This window comes from Natator depressus, chromosome 6 (genome assembly GCF_965152275.1).
Source record: "Natator depressus isolate rNatDep1 chromosome 6, rNatDep2.hap1, whole genome shotgun sequence".
Taxonomy (NCBI): Eukaryota; Metazoa; Chordata; order Testudines; family Cheloniidae; genus Natator; species Natator depressus.
In genome coordinates, this window is record NC_134239.1 from 18,291,953 (window position 1) to 18,309,599 (window position 17,647).

Sequence of the window (17,647 nt, forward strand, 5' to 3'; positions counted from 1 at the left end):
TGTGTTTGGGGGTATTTTAATCAGTGCGTGATAGGGTCTGCAGGTGTGTGTAGCTGTGCGAGCAAGTGAGTGGCTGTGAGGTGAATGTCTTCACTTATGCTGCTATATTAGTCACGCACCAGGCATAGCTGGAAAGCAGCATCTGTGTGGGCACATCAACCAGGTGGTTGGCCATGCCTTAATCATCTCCGTGTCCAGTTTTTTTGTTTTGTTTTCCACTCCCAAATGGGTGTTCATGGTCCTTTATGGCCACCTACAGCACCTTTCTGATAAAGCCATGAACACCCAGAGAAGGGTAAACAAACCCTCTTTTAGCTGCCCAAACAGACATTTTGCCTGGACAAGCTTCTTGACCATAAAGGATAAGAAACTGGGACCCTGAGAAAGTGGTCTTGGAAGCAACCCTGAGGACTCCCCCAGCCTTGAAGAATGGGAGAATTCTTGTGCACAGGAGCAGCACAAACTGTGGCAAGAAATACAAACTCTGAAGTGCAGCATTAGTTCTTGATTCGTGATCTTTATTGAACTGCAGCAAAACTGACACAGAAACATCCATTTGGCATAAACAAATGTTGGAGACAGACACAGAATGCTGCCTTAATGACTGGGGAATTGTATGAAATTGAGGGTGAGGTGTCAAGGTTCCTCCCCCACTCTGAACTCTAGGGTACAGATGTGGGGACCTGCATGAAAACCTCCTAAGCTTACTTTCATCAGCTTAGGTTAAAACTTCCCCAAGGTACAAATTAATTTTATCCTTTGTCTTGGAATATCCACTGCCACCACCAAACTCTAACTGGGTTTACTGGGAAACGTAGTTTGGACACGTCTTTCCCCCCCAAAATCCTCCCAACCCTTGCACCCCACTTCCTGGGAAAGGTTTGGTAAAAATCCTCACCAATTTGCATAGGTGACCACAGACCCAAACCCTTGGATCTGAGAACAATGAAAAAGCATTCAGTTTTCTTACAAGAAGACTTTTAATAGAAATAGAAGTAAAGGAATCACCCCTGTAAAATCAGGATGGTAGATACCTTACAGGGTAATTAGTTTCAAAACATAGAGAATCCCTCTAGGCAAAACCTTAAGTTACAAAAAAGACACACAGACAGGGATAGTCATTCTATTCAGCACAGTTCTTTTCTCAGCCATTTAAAGAAATCATAATCTAACACATACCTAGCTAGATTACTTACTAAAAGTTCTAAGACTCCATTCCTGTTCTATCCCCAGCAAAAAAAGCATACCGACAGACACAGACCCTTTGTTTCTCTCCCTCCTCCCAGCTTTTGAAAGTATCTTGTCTCCTCATTGGCCATTTTGGTCAGGTACCAGTGAGGTTATCCTAGCTTCTTAACCCTTTACAGGTGAGAGGATTTTTCCTCTGGCCAGGAGGGATTTCAAAGTTTACCCTTCCCTTTATATTTATGACATGAGGGGTAGGGGAAGAAACATACAACAAATAATGACTGAGCTATTGGAACAGGATCTGGATCCAAAGATGGTTCCTGGGTCACCCCCCTGCAATGAGAAACTAAAAAGGTGTGTGGGGGGGTGTTACCAGACCTCTCCATTTCATAATCCCAGAGCCATGTTGGTGCAATGGCTCCCACTCAGTCCTCCAGCTATATCTTTATGTTCAAACCAGGTTTTATCTTTTTCACAGCATCCAGCTCTGCCTCCATCTCTGGAGTTGGATGGCCAAAGTCCACCCTGTGGGGAAAATAAGGAAAGAAAAGGATGTTAGTTCTCTCTGCAGACATGATACCTGAGCTCACAGTCCCTTTCACTGCGCTGCCGACCACTGGGTTCTTTCCCATCTGCTGTCTGAGCTCACAGGATCTGTGTCACTGTCACGGCCCTGCCTGCTGAGCTCACTGCCAGCAGGTGCCTTTCCCTTGTGAGGGAGGGGAAGAGAAGCGCTGGTGCAGTCTGTAGCCTGGTCTGCACCACCACACCCGACTCACCCTGTGAGCTCTGGGAAGGGACAGCAATGTCCTTTTTGCACGTAAAGGGCTGGATTGTGCAGCCCTTGCTCAGGGCGGGGAGCACTGACTGACACGGACAGTCCCATTGATCACTCACAGGGAGCAAAAAGAAAAGGAGTACTTGTGGCACCTTAGAGACTAACCAGTTTATTTGAGCATGAGCTTTCGTGAGCTACAGCACACTTCATCGGATGCATAGCATATCGTGGAAACTGCAGAAGACATTATATACACACAGAGACCATGAAACAAAACTTCCTCCCACCCCACTCTCCTGCTGGTAACAGCTTATCTAAAGTGATCATCAAGTAGTAGGGCCATTTCCAGCACAAATCCAGGTATTCTCACCCTTCCCCCCCCCACACACATACAAACTCACTCTCCTGCTGGTAATAGCCCATCCCTCTTTGAAACCTCTCTTTATAATGCGCATGATAATCAAGGTGGGTCATTTCCAGCACTAATCCAGGTTTTCTCACCCCCCCCCCCACACACACACCCCCCTCCAAAAACCACACACACAAACTCACTCTCCTGCTGGCAACAGCTCATCTTACAATGTGCACAGCAATAATCCAAGTTTAACCAGAACGCCTTGGGGGGGGTTTGTAGGAAAAAAACAAGGGGAGATAGGCTACCTTGCATAATGACTTAGCCACTCCCAGTCTCTATTCAAGCCCAAATTAATAGTATCCAATTTGCAAATGAATTCCAATTCAGCAGTTTCTCGCTGGAGTCTGGATTTGAAGTTTTTTTGCTTTAAGATAGCGACCCTCATGTCTGTGATTGCGTGACCAGAGAGATTGAAGTGTTCTCCGACTGGTTTATGAATGTTATAATTCTTAACATCTGATTTGTGTCCATTTATTCTTTTACGTAGAGACTGTCCAGTTTGACCAATGTACATGGCAGAGGGGCATTGCTGGCACATGATGGCATATATCACATTGGTGGATGTGCAGGTGAACGAGCCTCTGATAGCGTGGCTGATGTTGTTAGGCCCTGTGATGGTGTCCCCTGAATAGATATGTGGGCACAGTTGGCAACGGGCTTTGTTGCAAGGATAGGTTCCTGGGTTAGTGGTTCTGTTGTGTGGTATGTGGTTGTTGGTGAGTATTCGCTTCAGGTTGGGGGGCTGTCTGTAGGCAAGGACTGGCCTTTCTCCCAAGATTTGTGAGAGTGTTGGGTCATCCTTCAGGATAGGTTGTAGATCCTTAATAATGCGTTGGAGGGGTTTTAGTTGGGGGCTGAAGGTGACGGCTAGTGGCGTTCTGTTATTTTCTTTGTTAGGCCTGTCCTGTAGTAGGTGACTTCTGGGAACTCTTCTGGCTCTATCGTTCTGGGATCAGGGAGCAGGGGCTGCAAAATCCAGCTCAGAGACTCTCTCCATGGAAGCAGCCTGATCTCAGCTCTCAGTGCTGCAGGGGCTCCTCACACCCCCTCCCCACAGGGGGTGAGTTTTTATCTGCTGTTGTGGTGCTGTAGCCTTGGCCTGACACTGCTGAAATTCCACCCAGCTACAGGAAGACAGTAATATGTCACTCTTGTATTTACTGTTACAGCCAGTTCAGAAGAATGGGGTTTGTCTGTCTGCAGCCAGTTTGGGAAAGCAGGCACCAGTGCTCCAGTTAAGAGCATGGTGCTTTTGATACTGGTAAACTAAGTGCCAGCTCTGGCCAAGGCCCTAGGCATCAGCTAAGAACTGACAAACTCATAGCTGGAAGCGAGACCAGCTGATTTGTGCTGTAGTATAGTTCAAAATAGATTGTTAAATGTGTTTTGTGTTTAAATTTAAAGAAAAACCGGTGCATGGATTGTTTTAACTTGTCTGTACCCTGTTATACTGTAATAGCAAACATTTGCATTGTATATACCGAAGTAACTCATCAAACAAAAAAGAAGTCTTGCGTAATGCAAATGAAGAACTCTAGCAGAAAGGCGTTAAATCCTGCGCATTCAAAACAAATGGTCATTGTGTGTGAGTTCAAAGTCTCTAAGAGCATTCTTCTTTTCCCAGGGCCGCTGATCGTGATTGCGGGGGAATAAGGGGCAGTGGCGGTGGCTGGAGACCCGGGCCCTTTAAATCACTGCTGGAGCTCAGGGCGGTGAAGGGGTACTACCCGGGGTAGTGCTGTAGGGCTGGCTTCTGCCCGAGGCTCAACCCCTTCCAGCCCCCAAACCTTTCCCAGGGGCCTGGCAATTCTGTTGGCAGCCCTGTTCCCACCATGAAGAAAGAACCCACGTCCTGTCAGCTTGGCTTCTGTGAGAACTTATAAATACAGACCCACGGAAAAATTCTTCATTTCTTGATGGTTTGGATTCTAGCAGGACAGAATCTTTTATTTGTTCTTATTTTTATTCTCATTTTCGTTACCACTAGTAAGTGGTTTACACCCATATGTGCCTCGTTCCTGCTCTGTACATCTTCTAAAGTTCTTCTCCATTTGTGCTGAATTGAAATGTGATCAATTTGGTTCCCTGTTCTGTGATCTGATCACCTCCATCTCTGCTACTTTTTGAAATGATAGACTCTAACTCACCTGTACATACATTTTACCTGCTTTAACCTCTCAGTACCTTCCATTTCTTTTTCTTGGGGTAGGTCTACACAGCAATGTAAGCCTAGGGTTAGTGGGACTTGACTCAGTGGATCTGTGTCAGGGAACCCTCGGCTTGAGCATCTACTCTGCATTTTAACCCTAAATTAAGAATTTTCTGACCTGTGCTCAAACCTAGGGCTCTGTCGTCCACATTGCAGTGCACAGACCCCAGTCAAAGTAACCTTATCCCAGAGTACCGAGTGCATTTCCACCTCCACTGCCCCAGTTTTGACACTCTAGCCCTAAAAATGTGTTTCACTGTTGGAAAACTCTGTTGTCCACCCTATTTCCTAACAGTGACGGTGCTATTGATGGGATTCAGGTGCCCGTAAGGAGCACACGAGTACAGAAACTGCATAATTAGCTCCTTTGGTGGCTGTCTCAATGGAACGACTGCCAGCTAATCTGAGAGTTGGGCTCTGCACCTCTAGGTTGAGTCACACTGGCAGGAAAATGCCCATATGCTCCTGTTCTGAGGATAATTAGGACGTCAGTCTCCAGGGTTGTCAGACTAGTCAAATGAAACTTTGTAATTCTTAATTTTCAAAATGAGCTGTTCAATGAAGCTGGTTTTGTCTGTTTGTTTTGACAGTTGACATAACATTTCAAAACAAAAACAAGGTTTTCAGAGGGAAAACCACCCACCCACCCCAGGCTGGCTGCTGCTGCGGAGTGGTGCACTGGATCCCCAGGGCTTGGGGTGCAGCGTGCTCCAGCTGCCCCCAGGGATACCTTATCCTTGCCCCCCCCCCGCCCCCCCGCACCTTGTGAGGCAGGGATAAGGGATCCCCAGGAGGCTGTGAGGAAGTTTTGGGGCTGACCTCCACTCACCACCCTCACAGTGCACACTGACTGGGCACCTCTGCATATGCAGCCTCAGGGAACTCTGGGATACATCTGGAGGACTTTTGAGACCGAGTCAAGCCAGGGCAATATGCACACAGGAAACCAACAGGACTCAGACCCTAGGTCCCAGCTTAACAAAGGCTTGGATCCTCCAGCCTTGCAGTATCCTGTGACCCTAGGTTCAAGCCCTAGGTTAACACAATTGGTGTGTAGCCACAAGGGGGGCTAGGGGGCACAAGCCTGGGCTTACATTGCTGTATAGACATATCCTTAGTAATAAATCTCTAAATAGCTTACTATAGGATTGGCTGCCAGCTTCTTTGGTGTGAGATCTAGGATACAAATCAACCTTGGTGAGTGATGTGTCTCTTGGGAGGTGTCCACGCTCCTAATTCCCAACAGACAGCTTGACAGTCCTGGTCTAAGGAAAGGGTAGTGCTTGTCAGGGCCGGATTAATTTTTTTGGGCCCGGCACCAAACATATTTGTGGGCCCCCCTGGGGAATGAAGGGGCTAGGGGCAAGAGCACAGTGTGCAGGGTGGATTTGATTTAAATCATGATTTAAATCACTAGTCAGGAAGACTCGATTTAATCATGGTTTTCTACATAAAAGTGCATTCTTGTTGGTTGTTATAACCTTAATACATATTCTTCACAACTCAGAGATACATGTAGCTTTCATTTTTAGAAGGTACACACTATACATTTTTAAACAGTGATTTATTTTGAAAACTTTTCAGATGAGTTTTACAGCTATATCAGAAAACGAATGATTGTTTGGTTATTTCGTTTACCAAAGATAACTGAAGTAGATATTTATGAAGTCATTGGGAGGTGAACTATCTCCAATTCAACAGGTTAATCATTAATATTTGGAGGATTTTCTTGCCATGCTGAATTAGGAGGAGAACATCACCAGATAGACATTTAAATTGTTTTATTTAACTAAAACAACAACGTTAAGTATTCTGGATTTTTTTCTTCAACAGCAAACATAATATTTTAACAAAAAAGCATATGTCCCTCGCTTCTCACATTTATCTCCAGAATTCTTCTCCTTGGCCAGATCTATTTCACCCCCAACAATCTTCTATTCATTGAACTTTTTGAAACTTTTCACTTTTAAAGAGAGGTAAGGGGTTGACTCTGTGTACACAAATTTGCAGAGGAACTATAAAGTTGAGGTCTGTTATTTCTCGCCTCTATATATTATTTATTTATTTAAAACATTTTTGCTGTTAACAAGCATGTTACCTCTGGAGACACAAATCCACAGTTTGAGAACTGAAAAACTAAGCATCTCTGATGGTATCTTCTAGACCAGGAATTGGCAACCTTTGGCACGCGGCATGCCAGGGTAAGCCCCCTGGCAGGCCGGGCCAGTTTGTTTACCTGCCGCATCCGCAGGTTCAGCTGATTGCAGCTCCCACTGGCCACGGTTCGCCGCTCCAGGCCAATGGGGGCTGCGGGAAGCCGCACAGGCCAAGGGATGTGCTGGCTGCCGCTTCCTGCGGCCCCCATTGGCCTGGAGCAGCGAACCTCAGCGAGTGTGAGCTACAATCGGCCGAACCTGCGGACGCAGCAGGTAAACAAACCGGCCCGGCCTGCCAGGGGGCTTACCCTGGAGGGCCGCGTGCCAAAGGCTGCTGATCCCTGTTCTAGATTGAGCACTGAGTCCCATTGGGTAGAAAGAAAGATTAACCTAAATAATCTATACAGAAGCTTGTGGAACCCCATAAGACTGGGTCCCTAATCCATGAACTATTAGAACTCATTTACAAAACTTTTCTTAAACATGACATGAATATATTGTCTCATACTATAGAATCAGAATTTATAATCCCTATTCCATGATAAGATATAATGTATCTTAATTAAAACTATCTTTAGATAGATTTTTTCCTCAAAAATCCGATTTAAATAAAAAAAATCCGATTTTTTGATTTTTTTTTTACAAAGCCATTGATTTTTTTCCACCCTGACAGCTGGGCATGGTGGGGGGGGGAGGATTAGTCCCTGCTGACTGGAGCAAGGCAGGGGCCGGGGGCAAAAACACAGTGGGGCAGGAGCTAGGGTTGGACCCTGGAGCAAGGGAGGGGCTGGGGGTAAACTGTAAGCGCAGCAGGGCTGGGGAGGGGGTAAACAGGATCCTCCCCTCCACCCCTGCCCACACAGAGCGGGTACCTACCTTCTCCCTGGTTCTAGCCCGTTCTCTTCATTTCTCTCTGCACTAAGCTGAGGGTGGGGGTGCACTGAGCACAGGGCTGGGGGTGCAGGGTCTGGGAGGGAGTTAGGGTGCAGGAGCAGGCTGGGGGTTGGGGTGCAGGGTCTGGCCAGGAGCTAGAATGAGGGAGGGGGCTCAGGGTTGGGGCAGGAGGTTGGGGTGTGGAGTAGGGGCAGCTCCCATTTGGTGTGAGGGGTGCAGGTGGGTATGTGGGGGGGAGGGTGTAGGATCTCCCATTTGGTGCTCAGGGTGGGGGTGGGGACGTGTGTGTGGGGATGCAGGAGTCAGGGCATAGGGTGTGGAGGGGCTGGGTATGTGTGGGGGTGCAGGAGTCAGGGCTGGGGTCGTGGGGGGATGCAGGAGTCAGCGCAGAGGACTGGGGTGTGTGTGAGGGGGGTGCAGGAGTCAGGGCAGGGTGTGTGAGAGAGGGGTGCAGGAGTCAGGGCAGAGGGCTGGGTGTGTGGGCTGGGGTCATGGGGGTGCTCCCAGCCCCCTGCCTCGAGCGGCTCATGGCAGGGGGCTGGAGGGGATATGCCCTGATTCCACCCCTCTTCCCCAAGGCCCCACCCTCACCTCTTCTCCGCCTCCTCCCTCCTCCCCCTCCCCCTCGTGCCGGCAAACAGATGATCAGCGGCAGGGAGAGGGAGTGAGAGAGGGAGGGGTGGGAACGCAGCATGCTGGGGGAAGAGGCGGGGGAGGGGGGAGCTTGGTTGCTGGCGGAGCCTGCCCTGCAGCAGCAGGACAGAGCCCCAGGAGCCAGCAGCACCAAGCTTCTGCCCCCACAGGAGAGAGCGGGGGGGCGGAGAAGAGCGGCCAGGTCAGGGCCCCTTTGGAGAGTGGGCCCGGTGCCATGGTAAATCCAGTACTGGTGCTAGTGTGACCCACCTTACCCAGAGTGGCTCTGTCCCCCTCTAGTGGCTGGACCACATGGAAAAGTGGTTGCTGAAATCACTCGAGTTTGCAATACTGACAGTTCCCCACCCCCACCTGAAAACATGATGAAAGGTGAAAACTTGACAATTTTCCCTTATTAAAAATGGCCGCCATCTCCTATTACTGCCAGTGACTCTGAAACCAGCAATATGGCTGCCGTTTCCCTACAGTCCATCTGCATGTGGAAGTGAGGCTGCCCTTGATAAAGTTGGCTGCCACCTTCCATTGTTTACAATGAGATGGAGGCCCAGGCAAAATGGCTGCCATTCTGGTTCGGGGGGCTAGACAGGGCACAGGGACTGTGAGGAGCTCCAGAGACAGGGCTAAAAGCGGATGGGGCAAGTGAAGGGGAGCACAGCACTTGGGGAGAAGTAGGCAGATTTAGGGGGTGCAGGAAAATGGGCTGCAGGGCAATGTGGGGGGCAGGAAGGAGGGGATTGCAGGAGTTTGAAGGAGGAGATGGGGTATGCAGGTGGTGGAGCGCTGTCTAGTCTCTGGCTGAGACATGGTGGTTGGGGACTCAGGGAAGTTCTGCTTCTTGGAAAACGGTAAACCAATCCCATTGTACATTTACTGTAACTTTGTCGCTTATACCCTTATTTGAATAAGTTTCAAGTTCTTTGATATGTATATCTGTCACTCATCAACCCTAAAAAGTAGTGTAAGTTCTATGTGCAAGTGTGAGGTCAGTGTTTCTCAAACTATTTACAATTCAGCCCTTCTTTTATCAAAGGAAATAAACATGGATGGCAGACAATCAAGACAGTGACAGGAAAGGAATAGAAGTTCCTCTATATTATGGGTGAGGACAGACTAAATGCAGTCTCCATCTGAGCAACCAGGGAGAGGCACGAATTTTTGTGTACACCGAAGATTGGGTTTTCAACCTGATGTTATTTCACTCACGTTGGTGTAGTAGGAAGAGAGCTTGAGACATAAGCCCTTGTATCAGAGGCCTGAGCTAAAGTAGTCGTCAAAGCTTTGCTAATATAAAGCAGAATCAGGCTGTGAACTGGAGGCAGGCCCTGTTGACAGAATTTGGCAAGAACAGGGCTGATATTGCAGAAATACACATTCCTAAGAATTGCTAGGCAGTGAACACACACACACAAGCATATTCCAGAAGGGTGGTACCAGAACACCTCGATACCAACACATTCCCCAAAGATAACAGGAACACATTGACCCATTTTAAAGATAAGGTCAGGATGACAGCACGATGAATAGAGATGTTTTGATCGAACCAACATGTACAAAGTGGCACCTAGCCACATCAGAGGGGCAATACGTAACTTGTTTGTATCGGTGTGTAAAATGGAGTCTCAGAGGGCGTGTCTTTGGCCCACCAAGGGCAGAATGGAAGGTCCTGCCATTCACTGGGCTGTGTGCATTATCCCGGGCACACACGTGTTAGTGTAACTGTAGACACTGATCTGGGGAGTTAGGACCATGCTTCGTTGGTAATAAACCTGGCCAGGTGCCTCTGCTATTGAAACGGGTCTTGGTCTCTCATTGGGCGGTTCCATCGAGGTCTGCTGTGCAACAATCTGCACAGAGCTGGGACAGCACACAGAACACACACGCAGCCAAACGTGTGACTACATTTGGCAAACGAGTAGAAGGGAGTTAAAAAGCTAAGACACTAAAAAAACCACAATTTGATATTTTTTAAAAATTTTCAAGGGTCTAACGCATGATTTTTGATCTCTTGATGTTGGCAATGCTGGGTTGTTTTTATTGTCTTAAAGTAATTGAGTTTGTAACATCAAAATATGCTGCATCTGGGATTTGCTAAAAAACACTGGACTCTGTCCTCAATTCCACCAAGTTCACACTCAGCACTGATGAGGAGACTGAAGAAACTAGTGATAAGCCACCTCTGCACTCCCCTGATCCTGGGCCGGGTGGGGGGACAAAATGGCCTCTGGTCTAACACAGAGGAACCTCAGGGCCCTAAGATATATCAGATGCTGCGCCAGCCTAGGATAAGTGGAGCACCATGCACCCTGCCCCAGATATACACCTCCATACTCCTCCACACCCTCTACCTGGAGGAAGAGCGATGCAGGGAGTGGGTGGTACAGAGTGGGTTGTACCTGCTTTCTACCACCTGAGGATTACCCTGAGTCAGGGGGATACTTGGCTGCCCCCTTAAAGCAGCTGCCCTGCTGCTTTCCCTGCTCAGCAGGGACTCAGGCCTGAGCCCACTACATTGTTCAATTGTCTAACTAGTAAAATACAAGCAGTGAACACATCGGTGGGTCTCTATTCTTCGCCTGGGGAGCAGAGTGGGGCTGGTCCATGGCTGGGTTCCATGCACTGTAGGACATTGTGATCCTGGTACACTGAGTTTAACTTAAAACATCACAGTGATACCAGGTACACACTAAAGGGACCCAGCTGTTACTTACCCCAGTCTCTGCAGTTTGCAGTTTGGATGTTTCAGCCCCTCACACAGCTGCCGCATTCCTGAATACTCCAGTTTGTTCCGCCTTAGATCTAGGTATGTCAGGGTCTGGCTGGTGCAGAGAACAGAGGAGAGATCCCCACAACATGCAGCACTGAGACCACAATTGCACAGCCTGCAGGAGACAGATATATACAGAGTAAAATGACTTGTGTATTCCCCATTCTCTGCATCTCCCCTCACTGAGACCCATGTGTATCTCCAAAGGGATTCTTAATTCAGAGACAGCGGCTAGGAATAATGTTATCTACTTATTTTGATTGAAATAATCATAAAAAGACACCTACTGAAAGTTACAGGTCCTTAACGTATAATTAATTATATAAAACTCCCCTGTGTTAAGAGAATATTAAGGCTGCAAGATTAAGCACCCAAAAGTTAGGAGCCGCCAAGCTTTAGGCTGCCTAGGCAACCTTAATTTAGCTCCTTTCTGTGTGTGCATTTTGATACAATCTGGGCAGGGAATTCTGGTCGCTGCTGGTGGTCGGGGTGGGGAGAAGTGGTGCGGAGCTCTCCCTCCTCCCCCATACTGCTCCTGCTGTCCATCCGCCTTCCTGCCTACCTCCACCTCTCTGAAGATGCTGTGGAATCGTTGCCTTTTTTCTTTGCAAGGGCATGCGGGTGCATGTGCTCCCCATCAGACTTTCCTCTTCTCTCTCCCTTCAATTTGCATTAGTGGATTGCTGGGCCTCCTTCTCTTCCCTCTGCCTGCCCAGCAGTCCCTTCCGCCCCACCCCCAATAGTGCCCCCTTGCAGTTTGCTGCCCCCATCTCAGGGGATCCCCCTTGTGATCCACTTTCCCCCATGGTGTGTTGCCTGTTTCCTCTGCCCTTCCCAACCAGACCCCTCGCTACTTGCTGCCTTTTGCCCCACCCAGCCACACGTGTCCTGTGCACCCATGTGTGCCTGTGTAGGTGTTTCTCCCCATTTTGTTTAAGTCCTACTCAACTGCACCCCAAACATACCCACTTATATGCACCCCTTCGCTACCAGTGTGGCTGGAGAAGCAGGCCCCACTCCATACTGTTTACAACAAGCTCCCTTGGCTCTTCATTTATCAGATTGATCCCGCCATTGACATTTGCTCCCTCCTCACCACACAGCAGTGTAGTGCAAAGGCTGGGGAGCAGTGTAGTGGGGAGAAGTTGTTAGACTCTGCACAGGCTCCAAAATGCAGCACAGACATACCCTCAGACTCAAATTCCCAGCTATGTATCTTGCTGATGTTCAAATGTGCCCCTCCCAGCCCATCTGCTTAGCACAGCTGGGTTCCCGCTCCCAGAGGGGCTTTCTGGGTGTGTGAGAAATGATCTTCCTCCCTTCCCTGTATCAGCCCCACCTGCCATGGCAAGAGGTGGGTTTACAGGGCTTGTAACATGAAGGAATTCACAGTGAATCCCAGAGAGTGCTCCTTTTAGTGTGTTTCAGAGCTGGGACACAGGGGTCTCCACCCCAGGTAAATGCAGGCTGCTGTCCAGGCTAGAGCTGGACACAGAATGGATTGTTCAGTTTGCTGGCAACTTCAAACAATTACAATAATGTTTCATTTAGAGTTGAATGGAAAATGACACTTTTCAAAATTTTTGATGAGTTGAAAAGTCAGAAAAAAATATTCAAGTTGAAACGTTTCATGTTCACCCATCTCTATTTTTTCATTTTGATTTCAGGCACTTTTACCAATAGCAAGGGAGGACTAGATTAACCATATGGCTGGAGGAAGCGCTGGTGGTGCCCTCTGGATAAGTGTTAGTCCAGTGTGATCTGTGAGTCCTAGATACAGCTCCCCACAGCCCCCAATGGAGAATGGATTTGAATTTGGGACTACAGGATATTCTGGCGTGGGGCTTTCTCAGTCTCTCCTACTGAAGTTCCACTTTTTATAAATAATTAAATAGCTAGTGGATCAGGGACTTGAACTGAGATCTCCAACCTGCTAGCTGAGTGCCCCAACTCATCCATGGGCAGTAGAGTCATTCTCACTGTCTTTCCCTGGCCCAATGACTATTCACTGTCATTAATTAATAGTCATTCTTACCACTAAGAATAACACAATACACTCACACCGTATTCCTCATAGTCACACTGTAATGCAATCCCTAACTCTGTCCTCCTACTTTCCCATGGGGTAAATAGCGCAGCATGCAGTTCACCTGCACATGGATAGTTTGGAATCTCACCTTCACATTGCCAGATTTCAGAAGGCCATGGCTAACCTTTCTCCTGTGGTTGGAAGCTCCTATGAGTAGCTGGACATTTAACTTGGTTCTGCCACATATTAATGGAATAGCTCTTTGTATCAGTGGCAACCTCATCCCTATACTTCCATTCAAGAGATGTTGCTTTTTTTAGTAGTGGCAGTCCTGTAATACCACGGACAAACCATGCTGAATTAAAATAAACCTTACTGAATTACATGTAATACCTTTGGGGTCCATTGTATTAAAGTGTAATTGTTTGTGTTACTGTGAAGATTGCATATAACTTTGCTAGGGGGACAGGGTATGCTAATGTAATTCCTCCAGTCAGAAGCATTTCGAAGCCACTGTCTGCAGAAGTTTGCATATACTAATTCAAACTGGAATCTCCAGGGACCCACAAACAAAGAAAAGACTTTGGCATAAATAACTTGTGTTTAAACTGATTCAGGGCCTTCTTCCTGATCCAGCAAATGGATAGGACCTCTGGTCCACGGAGGGTCCCAATCCCTAGGGAGGGGTAGAAGGACTTGGCCTAGTGAGACCCCAAAAAACAGAGTTCTCATTCTGAGCAAAGGATACAAGAAAACACCTGGGTGGGGTTTTGAAGGACTGCTACTGCCAGAACCCATGTCAGAGGGGGTGATCTCTGTTACACTTATTAGCATGAATGTTGGTTCTTTTATTATTTGTAATATGTTTTCTCTGTAGCGCTTTGACCTTTGGCATAAAATATGTTTGCTTAGAAAGACCTGCATGGTAACTTATAACTGGGGCTATTATGCTGTGTATTTTCTCTGAGGAGAGGAGTGAATCAGACCTGCTTAGGCAGATTGTTGTTTGCTGGGAATAACACAGTGACGGCAGGGAACTGTGCAGCCTGAAAATACCCCACTCAGAAAGGAGAGAGACATGGGCCTCCTCCCAGGACAGGCAGTGGCCAGGGGAGTTGGAAGCCTAAGAGGGGGTGCCCTTGATGGATCACTGAGGGGAAATAATGGTGCAATTCCCTGAATTGTGACAATTCCAATCAACTTCTCCAGAAGTTAACTGTGTTATCTAATAAATCCCCTTTTCTTCAGCTTTTACCAGACAAAGTAGTACTCAGAACTATTCCAGAATTCCTGCCTAACAGAGTTCTCCTTGTCATTTCCATCAAAACACCGCTCTCCTAAACCTACCCTTCTTAAGAGTTCAGATGTCTACAGGGCCATCAAATTCTCCCCGTGCAGGACAAAATCTGATGCCTTGTTCCTCTCCTGTGTTGGAAATAACAAAGGTCTCAAAAAACTTATAAGGCAATCAACTCCAGATGGGTCAGATTTGCTAATCTGGAAGCCTATAGGAAGGCTCAAAAGACACTGCTATCAAACCTCAGAGCATGTTCAATAAGATCAGTCTCTAAATCTCAGCAGATAGATGAGGTCTATAGAGTGACCGCCTGACAATCTCTGCATCTTATGACCAGACACTACAAGTAGATCCATAGTCGCTAGATGCTGCCTTTGGTCTCCAGGACTTTCAGTCTGCTGTTCTTCCTTGATTTGTCTTCTCATTTCATTCTGCTTTCCCTCCCCCACCCCCACCCCCCTTTTTTTTTTGATAGACTGCCTGATACTTCCCATCCCTCAGTCTCCAAACTAGTGGATTCTGGAGAAGACATATTTGAAGTACATTGTAATTATTTGTTACTTAAAATTAGAGTAATTCAATTTTCTTATGCAGGTCTTCAGATTTTACAGAGTTTAACCTTAATTATAAAATATGCAAGTCTGTGTTGTGTGGGACATAAAGGGGAGGAAGAGAAGTTGGGTGTCTTCAAGTTAAACCCTAAAATCCTATGTCCTTAAAATGTGAATCATGGACAAAAATCAGGGCAGCATTTGAGAAGGAAGTCCAGGCTCTATCTACAGTCTGAGGTGACCAAATGTTTTTAGTCCAACTACAGGCAGAGATTGGGTTTAGTCACAGAAACCCCTTCTAAAACTACTGGGCCCTAAATCCAGAGAGTGCCTCTTGACTACATCAGGGCTCCAGAGGTGGGAATTGCTTTTAGGAGCACACCAATGCGAACTTGCATTTGAGTCAGGGCTCTCTCCTAGGTGGGCAGATACATTGTCCAGGTTGCCCTGGTTTAAAGCAAGCAGGAAACATCATCTGTTTGATGCACTTTGCCTAAGTACTGCACTGAGATATCAGTAAGAGTAGAATCTAGAAGCTCATCTTGTAGGCAGCCTTAGCTATTCCCCAAGCCTTAGGTGAACCTTTCTTGGGAGAGGTGCAGAGAATTCTCGGTAGATAACTGTTACTCACTGCTTCATTGTCATTCCAGTAGGACTTATGCCAGCATTGTTAGAGAAGTAGAAAAATGGACATATTCATATAATTAAGATTACACTGCTGGTACGGAGTTCCACAGGGTAGTCTAGATGAGCATATTACCAGTTCAGATGTGGATTCACTTCTTGACATCTATAATCAAAACTACCCTACTCCAGTGCACATAGAGCAAAATCAATTGACTGTGGACAGAGTAGATCTTAAATGACATTCTCAAATTTTCCTGCGGTTGTTAGCCTGGAGGACACAATACAAAAATTCATTCTCGCAGCCCATGTTTTTTCCAGTTCATGCAACAGACTGTCATCAAGGCATACCCTGAAAACACAGGCCACCCTTTATCAAACAGGATGACCAAGCCCTTAGTGTGTTGTGGAAAGTCTGAGGCATGCCTTGTGGGAACTTACACAACAGGGCTCATCAGCAGGGGCCTCCTCTCAGATAAATTCCAGGGGTGGGGGGTGAAGTTGTGACAGCATATAGAACTTTATATGGAGTTACATTATATCTTAGAAAGGCAGGGAGTGGAAGACATAATGGAGCATACAAACCTATGGAAAGTCCAGTGGGGAGCGGGGACAACTGCCCCCTAGAAAATGATGTCCCTGCTGGTAAGTATGAGAAGATATCAATGTGTTTTTACAGCTTTACGGAGAGGTACCCATTTGGGGAGAAGAGAGAAGCCAGGATCAGAGTTTTGGGCAGCTGTGCACACTGGGGTATCCCGATGTGTAAACAGCATTTGGGCAATCGCCCATACCATGGGTGTCTCCTTCCATGGGGGAGGAGAACAATAAACTAGGAAGACCTGTTTTGTTTACTTCCCCACCTGGACGGAATACAGTGCAATGAGTTGACACCTATTCCCTGGCTAGTGCACAAGGAGACTGGGCCCATTTACACAGTACATACGAGTCACAAATGCTTTTATAAGAATAACGCAAGATGGGAACCTTTCAGCTGCGGCAGAAGAAGCAGATGGTTCCTACATGTCCTGTTATTCCGCAAGCCAGTTCTGTGGATGAACTCACTGTGCTGGCCCCATTATTCCAGGATAAGATCCCAAAACCTGGACCCCACAAAAATGCCAAAAAAATGCCATAGAGATTGGCTGTTACAGACACGGCCCTCAGGGGATCCTTTGCCTTCTGTAATTTATTCTGTAACTGAGATTACTCAGAGCTTGTTGACTTTCCTGTACGGTGTAAGAGGACAGAAAAGTGCTACATTGTCTAAACAAAGTAAAAGAAGCAGTGAGAGGCAGAAAGGCCTTCTTTAAAAAGTGGAATTTAAATCCTATTGAGGAAAACAGAAAGGCACATAAATTCTACCAAGTGAAGTGTAAAAATATAATTAGGAAGGACAAAAAAGAATTTGAAGAACAGTTAGCTAAAGATTCAAAAAGTAACAGCAATTTTTTTTAAAGTAAATCAGAAGCAGGAAGCCTGCTAAACAACCAGTGTGTCCATTGTGCGATCGAGGTGCTAAAGGAGCACTCCAGGACGATAAGGCCATTGCAGAGAAACTAAATGAATTCCTTGCATCAGTCTTCATGGCCGAGGATGTGAGGGAGATTCCCAAACCTGAGCCATTCTTTTTAGGTGAAAGATCTGAGGAACTGTCCCAGACTGAGGTGTCATCAGAGGAGGTTTTGGAACAAATTGATAAATTAAACAGTAATAAATCACCAGGACCAGACGGTATTCACCCAAGAGTTCTGAAGGAACTCAAATGTGAAATTGCACAACTACTAACTGTGGTATGTAACCTATCACTTAAATCAGCTTTTGTACAAGGTGACTGATGGATAGCTAATGTGATCCCAATTTTTAAAAAAGGCTCCAGAGGTGATCCTGGCAATTACAGGCCTGTAAACCTAACTTCAGTACCTGGCAAATAGGTAGAAACTATGGTAAATAACACAATTACTTTACTTAAGCAAAGGAAACTGTCATGGGATTAGAGGGAAGGTGCTTTCAGGGATCAGTAACTGGTTAAAAGATAGGAAACAAAAGGGTAGGAATAAATGGTCAGTTTTCAGAATGGAGAGAGGT

The 17,647-nt window shown here is 46.8% G+C and overlaps 1 protein-coding gene across 1 annotated transcript in view; it reads right to left on the minus strand.

Moving 5' to 3' along the window:
- Window positions 1-1,151: 1,151 nt before the first annotated feature.
- Window positions 1,152-17,647, minus strand: part of LOC141989733 (NACHT, LRR and PYD domains-containing protein 3-like) — a 137,247-nt gene continuing 120,751 nt past the window's right edge. The window contains exons 10-11 of the mRNA XM_074956658.1: window positions 11,003-11,173; window positions 1,152-1,713 (exon numbers count right to left, since the gene is read on the minus strand). Coding sequence (XP_074812759.1) covers window positions 1,626-1,713; window positions 11,003-11,173 — 259 coding nt within the window. The 3' untranslated portion in view covers window positions 1,152-1,625. The remainder of the gene's footprint in view (window positions 1,714-11,002; window positions 11,174-17,647) is intronic.